At 34.8% G+C, this 10,623-nt stretch overlaps 1 protein-coding gene and 1 pseudogene across 1 annotated transcript; one reads left to right on the forward strand and one right to left on the reverse strand.

Annotated features, from left to right (window-relative positions):
* Nucleotides 1–5,789: 5,789 nt before the first annotated feature.
* Nucleotides 5,790–8,247, reverse strand: LOC120134894 (annotated as a pseudogene).
* Nucleotides 8,248–8,870: 623 nt separating this feature from the next.
* LOC120134919 (60S ribosomal protein L14-2-like) lies at nucleotides 8,871–9,482 on the forward strand (the record flags this gene model as incomplete). The annotated part of the gene is made up of 3 exons (XM_039151289.1): nucleotides 8,871–9,051; nucleotides 9,143–9,255; nucleotides 9,371–9,482. Coding segments are annotated over 3 exons (351 nt in total), but the record flags the coding sequence as incomplete, so codon positions are not given.
* Nucleotides 9,483–10,623: the final 1,141 nt, after the last annotated feature.

Consider the following 10,623-nt stretch of genomic DNA (forward strand, 5'->3'; position numbering starts at 1 on the left):
CTAAATTATCTTCTCACTCCTATTTCGGTCACTAAAGTTTAAAATTGATCTATTTAACTACTCATCTTTCAAATTACTCATGTTTTAATCATTATAATTTATTTTATTAACAATTTTTGTGAAATGATTATTTTATTTTATTTTATTAATATATAAGTAAAATGAAAAAAAAAATATTTGAAAGTTAGATTGATTAAATTATGAGTAATTTAAAAGTTAAGTAATTAAATTAAAATATTTTAAACTTTAGTGACCAAAATATGCACGAGAAGATAGTTGAGTGATGAGTGATGTAATTTATCCATAAAAAAAGTATCAAGTACAATAGTATCGTCAAGTTTTTAACTACGACTTACCAAAGCGAAATAAAAAGTAAATGTTAGATATGATTTAAAAAATGGAAGATTAGGTGTCAAAACTAGGACAAAAGTAATAGTTTACGTACTAAATGTGTAGTTTACCCTTATTTAATATACTATATCGCAAATAAGTACATAAACTATACTCTGTTTTTTATTTATTTAAGTATCTAAATTATCTTTTTAGTCAAAATAGGTCAAAGAGCGTAGAAATTCCACAAAGAATGTATTTCGGTGCAAAATTTCCACATTAATTAATAATATTAGTATCAATATAATTGCTTGACTATGTTCATAGCTAATACATGCATTTCATTATCCATTGCCTTTCCATGCTAATCAAAATTTATAAATTTGATTGAAAATTAATTATGTCAGTTTAAATTAAAATATAATAAATATATTATTAAAAATATAAAATAAAATAAATTTAAGCCTATATATAAAATTAAATTATATCTTAACGTGATCTATGAAAAAATCTATCCAAGTCAATTCTATAGTTTAATAATGGGGAGTGGATATGTCTCTAATGTTGACATTGATGATGACTCTCCACCATTCATAATGCATCATCTTCACAAATTTTCTATATTAGAAATGCACTTGATATGTCATCCCATTGATGTTAAACGCCTAAGTTCTCTTTTCTTATTTCTTTTATTTCATATAAATAGGTTACAATATTGAAATTTTATTAAATAAAATTTTAATCTTTATATTAATTAAACAAAGGCTTAATTATAAAATAAGTACCCAAACTATAACGTTTTTCACGAATAGGTGTCTAATTTTTTTTAAATGATCTAGCTGCATATCGTTACAAACATTACTACTTTAGGTGACTGACCCGTAAACGCTGTTAATTTTCTCTATTAAGTGACACGTGTCTCATTCTAGTAATTTTAAATTTTTATTTTAAAAAACAAAGAATTTGAAATAGTCCCAAAACTTTGAAAAATCTCATTTCAACCCCGAAACCTACGTCGAGCGTTACCCTTTGCCAGTCGACGAAGCTCCACACGACCTCACCTCCCCCGAACAATTAATAGCCCTATGAAATGACCACATAACTATGAGCTGGGTCACGAAATGACCACCATTTTCAAATTTGTGACAATATGACCACTAGACTATTTAAATGATTTCAATATAGCAACATGTCGTTAACACTTAACGGAAGTGTCTACATGGCAGTTAACAAAATTAGTATAATTAGGGAACGTGTCCTTGTAAAATTACATATTCGCGGCGCTGGAACCCTGGTTTATTTTTCTTCTATTTTGGTCACTACTTGTGTATGATTTGTTTCCTTGGATTTTCATTTAATGCAATTTGATCATGATTCTGTTTTTAATTTGTCTAATCCCTTAATTTGAGAACAACTTTAAAATCTTTTATTCTTGCCATGTATTAAATTCATAAATTAAATCACATATATTTTAGAGTTAATCAATTTGATCACCAAGATTAACTTTCATTATTAATTTTTAATTAGGTCCTAATTTCAATTTAATTTAATAAATTTATTTCTCTAATCGAATTGTGAGACATGGCACACTCTGATTAGAGGACTTTTTAATTTTAATTTAATAAAATTTCAATCCAATCAAAAGGTGACACATGTCACCTTTTGATTTGAAGTGAAAATAAATAAAGATAAGTTTTGACACCCCAAGAGAATCCAACTTGGGTCCCAATGGCAAGTTGTGCATGCCTTAATCCTTGAGCTAATTCTCACACTTGTTATTGAGATAATACATATGTTATATAACTTGTTTAAGTTTAGGGGAAAAAATAAAATAACTTAATTGGATTTGAACCCAAAATGAATTAGTAATCAATCAAGGCTTAACCAGTAAGCTAAATTTAATATTTAGAAATCAATTATAATATTATATATATTATAGTTAATGATAAAAAAAATAAAAACAGATAAGTGAGAACTTACATCTAGGCCAATTAAGAATGACAATATTTAAATACTAAAATAAATCCAATAGTTTATTTATAATTGATAAGATTTAAATATTTTTAAATTAAATTTATTGTTTTCATATTTATTTTTAATGGTTATATATATATATGAAATAATTAAAAATAATTTAATATTCAAATTATAATCATTAATAAATAAATATAAAATAAATAACTTTAATTTAAAAATATTAAAATCTTAAATTAATCATAAATAATATATTAGATTTTTTAGCAATGTAAGTATTATTATATTCTCAATTGGCCTATATTTATGTCCTCACTTGTTTATTTCTATCATTAATTATAATATATAATATATAAAAAATATTTTAACGGTTAAGGCTTTGTTTGCTTACTAACTGATCTTGGGTTTAAATGCAATTAAGTTATTTTAGTTTTACTTTTTTTTTTGCCTAAACTTGAACAAGTTATGTAACATATGTATTATCTTGATAACAAGTGTGAGAATTGACTCAACGATTAATTCTAAAATATAGAGATTTAATCTACAAATTTAATACATGACTAGAATGAAAGATTTTAAAATTAATGCTTAAATTAAGGAATTAGACAAATTAAAAACAGAATTAGAATCAAATTGGATTAAATGAAAATACAAGGAAACAAATCATACACAAGTAGTGACCAAAATGAAAAAAACCAAAGCAAAGTGTCAGCGTCATGAATACGTAACTTTACAAGGACTCGCACGCTAATTATATCAGTTTTGTTAATTTCCACGTAGACAATTACGTTAAGTGTTAACGAAATATGACTCTATTGAAACCATTTAAATAATTCAGTGGTCATATTAACGAAAATTTAAAAATGACGGTCATTGCTCAAACCTTAGTTATGTAATCATTTATACAGTTTATCCTAAAATAAAATAACCCCGTTGTGGGGGGAGAATCAAGGGCACAACAGTAACTTCATCGACCTAATTTGGAACTTCATTAGAAGACGTAAAAAGATGAAAGAAAACTTCGTGAGACCGACGAAGGCTATTTCCGTCATTTCAGAGACAATTAATGGCATTTCGGTTATTAGGAAAACCCAAATGTTAGTTTTAAGAAAACACAATCACATATTGGTCCTTGTTTATATTTACTAATTTGCTTCTCTTGTTTTTCCCCTCTTTTCTTTCATCTGCCTGTTTTGGCTGTATTTTCTCGCTCTCTTCTAACGATCATAACTTCGTCTACCTCCGCCATCCGCCGGTGGATCCGCCGCTTTCATCCGTCCGTACACCCCGATTAAGAAAAAAACTCTGGGTTTTTTGACATCCCTTATTTCATATCCAAAATCTGTCCCCTTTTTCAATTTCTGCTTTTTAAAATTATTTATTTTTAATTTAAATTATGGGTTTTGTTTTAAAAATTAATATTTTCCTGATTTTCTAGTTTTCCCTTCCTTTTAAGTGGGCATTTTGGTCTTTTAGTACTACTCTTGGGCTATTGAGTCATTTCACGTATTTTGTAGGTTTTCTCTCATTGATAAAAAATGATTTGACAGTTCTACCCAAAGTGGGAAGTAAAATATAAAAAAATCATTTTTTTTATTTGACCTTTTTGCCACTTACTTAACGATGATTTAACGAGATTAGCCCTCTTCCTTACGTGGCATGAAAATGAGTCATCACCAGCGTAGAGTCTCGACACCTGGAATCTCGAGAAAGCGTAAAGAGAGAGAACCTTTTTACTCATTTAAACCGTCTATTCCGGTTCAATCATCGGTTTATTCCGGTCCAAAGTACACCTCCTCTCCCAATTGTTCGAACCAGCTTTTAGCTGGCTACATGGCGCATGAGTTCTTGACGAAGGGAACCCTGTTGGGTCAGCAATTCGTCCCGGCTGGATCGGAGGCTTCAATGCCTGGACCGAGAAAACCCGTCCAGCAGGAAACTGGACCAAAGGATCTTAATAAGGAGAGCCAAAGTTATGCTGACGTGGCGAGAATTTTGAAGGAAGATGGGACCCACATCACCGGTCTTGTTAACCCTACTCAGCTGGCAAGGTGGATCAAGATGTGAGCTTTTGATGATGACGTGGGGATACGTGATTGGCTGAAAGATCCACATCAGCTGTGCTCTCGTGCGTTTGTTTATCCCTCAGGCCTCAAGTGAGGGTTTTTTATGTTAATTTGTGGGTATATTTCACTTTCATCCCTCAACTTTGGCTTTATGTTTGTTCTATGTTTCTAAAGATTTTGCATGAACTTAGAATTTATGTGTAGTTGATATAAGATTTGCCCTTGGATATAATGAATACCATCATACAATATGAATAGATTGCATCATAGCTAGGGATGGATATTTATCCGAATTTGACTAGACTAGAAAAAAATGAGTTCGAGTCGGGTTGATTTTTTTTAAAAATGAAGTTGAGCTCCAATTTATGGTATAAAAGATATAATCCAACTCGAGAATAAAAATATAGTGGATCTTTATATATATTAGAGATAATTGTTATATCATTCATATATCTATATATTTTTTCAATTAAATTCATATTTCATCGATATTGTATCGGGTCAAATGTGTAAAAATTGGATCCAATTTTGAATCAAATGAAATTTCTATAAATTCGAGTTGAGTCAAACGACAGACTAAGGATATTATACTATGGTCAAATTTGAGTGGGTTAAAAATGCGACCCATGACCATTCGTAATTATAGTTGACTATATCAAAACAGAACCAGAGAGAGTTTATGCCCTCAAGTTTCTTAGTCTATTTTTTAAGTCCTTATAAGTTTGTATATTAGATCAACTATGGTCCAAATTTTGAGTTCAAATATTTAATAAGACTTCTTATTTTTAAAATTTAATAATTTGACTCCTATTGTTTGATCTTGGCTAACGTCGTTGAAAACTTAATACAAATGTTGCAAACCAAATCATAAGCAATGAGAATGCTAGGAGTGTGAGCGTTTAATGTCAAATGGTTGAGTTATCTTTGAATATATATTGTTTTGTACTTATCCTAGATTAATAAAGAAAAATGTTGGTCTCTTTCAAGTTTCGCACAAGGAACTTGTTGAAGCCACTAACGGTTTCTCAACCTTGAACGTCCTCAGTGACGGTGGGTTCGAGTCTGTTTATAAAAGGTTTCTTGACCAACAAGAAAACTCTGTCGCGATCGAAGTAGCGAACCTTCTAAACCTTGGTGCGATCAAGAGTTTAGCAACTGAATGTGAGGTTTTAAGAAATGTTCGACATCGGAATCTTGTATAGCTGATAACGTGCTGCTCAAGCATAAACTTCCAAGGCAACGATTTCAAGGCTATAAACTGGAGACAAACTTTTGTGATGCATTCATACCATGTAATCGTGTCATTACAGAATAAGTATTCGATTGAAAAATATTCGTTCAATATATATCGTTCGATACATAACCATTTCATATCACAAAAATCGTCACGTGACTCTAAAAATTGCTGTAATACGATTATTATTTCGTATTGTCACCGCAATTTAATACTATGATTCCCTCTGAGATACAATAAGCAGTGCTCATGACAGTGATCATAGGATTAAAACCAACGGCACTTGGTAAAACACTCGCATCACAAACGAACAATCCTTGAGCTTCCCAACTCTCTCCGTTTTCATCGACCGCGCCGTCGCCCATCATACAACTCCCCATCTGGTGTGCACTGCAGTGCACGGTCCAGTTTTCGACACGCGACAACGGTCCGCCATCTGCCGAGACCGTGTCCAAAAACTCGCCCAACTCCTCATCGCTCACCCCTTTACATCTCATTCTTTGTCCATCACTTCGATAAGTCCCGACCGCCCCGGCCGCTACTAAAACCCTCAATGCTTGTCTTAACCCGGCTCGAATGTTTTCTCGATCCAACTTTTCGAACTTGTACGATATCCCTCGGTCCCTTATTATCGTTAGCATGGTAGCAGTTCTTGGAAATCTTAGCATCCTCTGTTTGATGTCGAGCCCGGACACCCAAGGACATACAGAAATGAACTGTCCTGGTCCCATTAGTGGAGTTTCGATAATGGCTTGCAATTTGTTATCCGATCCCAATACTTTATGAACCGATGTTATGACCCCACCCTCGGCAGATTTACCTACGAGGTCTGAAATCGATTCTGGGAAGTAACCCTAGGCCAATGTAACCGGGTGGAGATGAAGGTTCCTACCGATGTTCGGATTCTTAAGCCCGCCCGAATACATCAGAAGAGATGTGTTAAGTGCCCGCAGGCTGAGATTGTCACATTGGCTTCTATTTGCAGTTTCTTCTTGATGTTTTGGTTTGAAGATTGTGCAATAACACCCAAACACTTGAGTTTCCTCGTACTTGTCTTGTTCGGTTTCAACATCAATTTCTCCGCTTTGCAGGCTGTTAAAATGGCTGCGCCGTTGTTAACGGCATCGACCAACCATGTTTTATGGGTCCCTTTCTTGTCTCCTCTTAGGCAACCGTACCAGCAAGATCCACAGTAATGGCCTTCCGAAGAATTTCGAGGCACTTTTTCGACTTCGAGTCCGAGATTTTGACACCCTTTACGAAGAACTTGATTCTGCAAACTTTCCAATTTACAATCCTCCGTAACACCGAGTCTCTTAAAAATGATATCCATAGCTGACCGATACTCCATGCTCTTGAAAACCGAGAGTTTACACTCCTCGGCCCATTCTCGAAGCAACGGTTCCGGCGTTCGAAGACAAGCCGACCAATTAACGACCGAGCCACTGCCAACGGTAGAGCCTGCGAGAATCATTATCTGCCCATCGACACTAGGATAGTTTGCGCCTAATTCGTATAAGTTCTCCAGCGAAGGACCTTCGAAGGGGGAATAATCCGCCGGACCATAGTACTCTCATTTCTCTAACACGACCACCTTCATCCCCGAACTTGCCAATGTGGCCGCCATGACACTGCCTCCACATCCGGAACCGACTACTACCGCGTCACATTTGATCTTGACTATGTTTTTCCGTTGATCTTCAACGACTTGAAGGCCTTTCTTTGTTAAAGAATTGCAAAGATCGGTGATGTCTTTTGCAAGCAATGTCTCAACTATTCCCTTTTGAAGAGGTCTCTCATTTGGAACATCCTCAACCTTGTCTATGTTGTACCCTATTGCTTCCCACAATGGATTTTCACCGTTCTTTTCGACCTGAAATGTCGAATTATAACTCGTGATCGTATTCGAATATGCATCATAACCTGTATTCATATTCGAATATGCATTAATAATTTACCCTAGTGAAGACATGATAAAGGATGATCAGTTTGAGGAAGACGAAAGCGCTCCGGATCGGAGTAAATATCCGATGCTTAAGCCAAGCTTGTATAACTTGCTCTCTTTTCGCCACCGGAATACTCGAAAATCGATTAATATAAGGTTATTTCCCGCCCAAACAATGCCTCCCACAGAGCAACAACGTCCCGATTCGGCTCGACAACAACAACAACAACACGATCCTTACCAGCGTCAAACATTCCAGGGATGCTCTTTTCCATATCGCCTCGGCTGCCTAATAAACCGGAAATGAATAAGTTTAATTCGGTTTCTTTGATTGAAACTCGGACTTGAACACGATTCGAACCGACTCGATGACACGTTCATGTGATAAAATAAACATAAATCAGTTTTACCTCGTCTGGAATCGGTGATTCGGAGGCCGAAGCTTCCATGAAAGACCGAACAACTTTGGTGGATGGTGTCTGGTTTTCTTCGTGACAACAAGTCGGAGACAGAGGCGGGAACAGAGTTTCAGCCACGACTGCCAGTGTGTTTAGCTCCGATGAGAAGAGCCTGTGATTGTGTTTCCTGTCCGATCCTTCCATTTTTCTCTCCTTTTCTTCGTTCCCAGTGATTGATCCTTTCTTCTGTTTTGAGTCCCTTTTTATATAGGGAAAAGTGGAGCCTTTAATCCATTCCATAACTAACCTCCGACTTTACCCGCAGAGCAAGAACGTGGCTGAGTCCAAGCCCTCTTAACTTTTTTCAATTTCTAATTAGGTCCCTCTGATTTTTTTTTCCAATAGGGGCACTTATTCTTCTTATAATACGAGTATTTGCTAAATTATTGTTTATGAAAGTGCAACTCGGCGTGGTGTTTTAGGGTTTTTACGTTTCTTGGGTTATATTTAATTTGATTTGATTCGGTAAGAGGATGAATGGGTGAATTTTGATGGAATTTTGTGGTTTTGATTTAAGTGTTGGACTGAGATTGAGTTTAATCCTGCCTGAAACATGTTATTTGTAGTCAACTGAAATGAATCTGTACAGTGTAAGTTAAACGATATTCCGATGATTCTGTTCGATAGTGTTATTGTTTTAAACCGATGTTGCTTGGACTTGAGTGGGCATCTGATATTGTTTTTGGCACGTTTTGAAGTCGGGTGACGAAATGGTCGTGAAAAACATTAATCTGACCGTGTATGGATTTGGAGGCTTTTGTTTCCTGTTGTGTATGTCATGATAATGGCGGTATAGATCGACATTGTTAACTTAGGATGACGGATTGAACACGGAGTTCTCTAGTTTAAGTTTAATAGGTTGATATTCGTGTGCAGAGGAGATAACGTGTGTTGCTATTATCTTGGTGTGGCAGGCACTTGTTGATGCCCCAAATATGGTCAGAGGCCAAATGAACTTCAAGAGGCTTACATTGACCGATATCACGATCGACATCCCTCGTGTTCCGAAGAAGAAGACATTGATCGAAGCTATGGAGAAGGCTGGTAAGGACAATGTTTTTTTTTTTACCTTCATCATGTTGTTTCTCAAAAGTAAAATTTCTTGTCAATTTGTTTTTATTTTGACTGCCGACAGATGTTAAGAACAAGTGGGAGAATAGCTCATGGGGCAGAAAACTGATTGTCCAGAAGAGAAGGGCATCACTCAATGACTTCGATCGGTTCAAGCTTATGCTAGCTAAGATCAAGGTCAGTTCATCTTACTAATATGTTTACCGGATTTACGAGTGATCGTTCATATCAAAATCCAAAATGCGTCCTTGAAACCTTGATCTGAGCTAGCTGGCTGTACTGTATTTTGCAGAGGGCCGGAGTCGTTAGGCAAGAGCTCGCACAGCTGAAAAAGGAGATTTCATCTTGAATCGATACCGAACCGAATCATGGGGTTCCTCTAATTTTGCCATGAACGTTCTGTAGTGAGTTTATTTGCTAGATATCGCTTGCAATGCTTCTTTGACAAACTTATTTATATTGGAAGCATGAGACAATGTCTATAATGCTTGTCAAATGTTTAAATAACTTTTGGTCCCTGAACTTTTCAACCTTTCTTATATTAGTCCTCTAGAGTTTTCACATTAGTTCTTGAACTTGGATTTTTGGTCATTTTCATGATGTAGTATTCTGATAATGTAGCATGTCATCAAAGGATATGAAAATGAAAAAGTTGTTCTGTTCAAGGACTAATGTGGAAGAAGAAATCTTGAATCATTAAACTGAGTCTAGAAGATGTTTGTTTCAATACTTAAATCGGACGAAAAATACTTGAGTTATTCAATTGTAATAAAGGTTTAATACACAAATTGGTCCTTAAATTTTGGGAACTTTGGTCAAATTGGCCCTTAAACTTCTAACTTTTATCAAATGAATGCTGAATTTGTCCGACTTCTGATCTCAGTTATCTTCAAGAATTGGTTGCACACACCACGCCTACTTCGCTTTGGACCTCATAACCACTGTTTATTTTAGCAGTTGAACTGTTGAAGGGTTACCTTCTTCACTTTTTTTTTGGCTGTAAACCCATTTCAAGCATGACCCATGACTTGTCAATTTAGAAATATTTTTCAGGGTGGGTATACATATATTAACAATTTTTTTAAATTGGACGTGTATAAATAAAATTTTAGGGTAGGCACCGTCCGTAAAAAGAAGTAACTATTCGAAGGAAACTCAGATTTCGGTGGGCACGAAATATTTCAGGGTAGACACCATCAGTAATATAAGTAATTAATCGGAAAAAAATCGGATTTCACCAAGCTGTGGTTCTGTCATTATTCGTATTCGATTCGGGATTATTTAAGAATAATAGAGGTGTTATTCTCGATCTAATTTATTCTATTCATAAACGTTGAGATTTAAATTCTTAATTTTACTTAGGTTGATTATTATATATATGACATAGACAATGTGTTCTTTTTCATGCAGCTTTGAGTCATGTCGGTCCAATTTTCATATACCAATCCCTCGTTCTTTTATTAGAATCTTGTTTTATTTCCATTAATTAACTAAGCAAATATGTTCTTAATACCCAATAAGTTTCATGCTAATCTAGTGTAAATA

This window comes from Hibiscus syriacus, unplaced genomic scaffold (assembly GCF_006381635.1).
Source record: "Hibiscus syriacus cultivar Baekdansim isolate YM2019G1 unplaced genomic scaffold, ASM638163v2 tig00110600_pilon, whole genome shotgun sequence".
NCBI lineage: Eukaryota > Viridiplantae > Streptophyta > Magnoliopsida > Malvales > Malvaceae > Hibiscus > Hibiscus syriacus.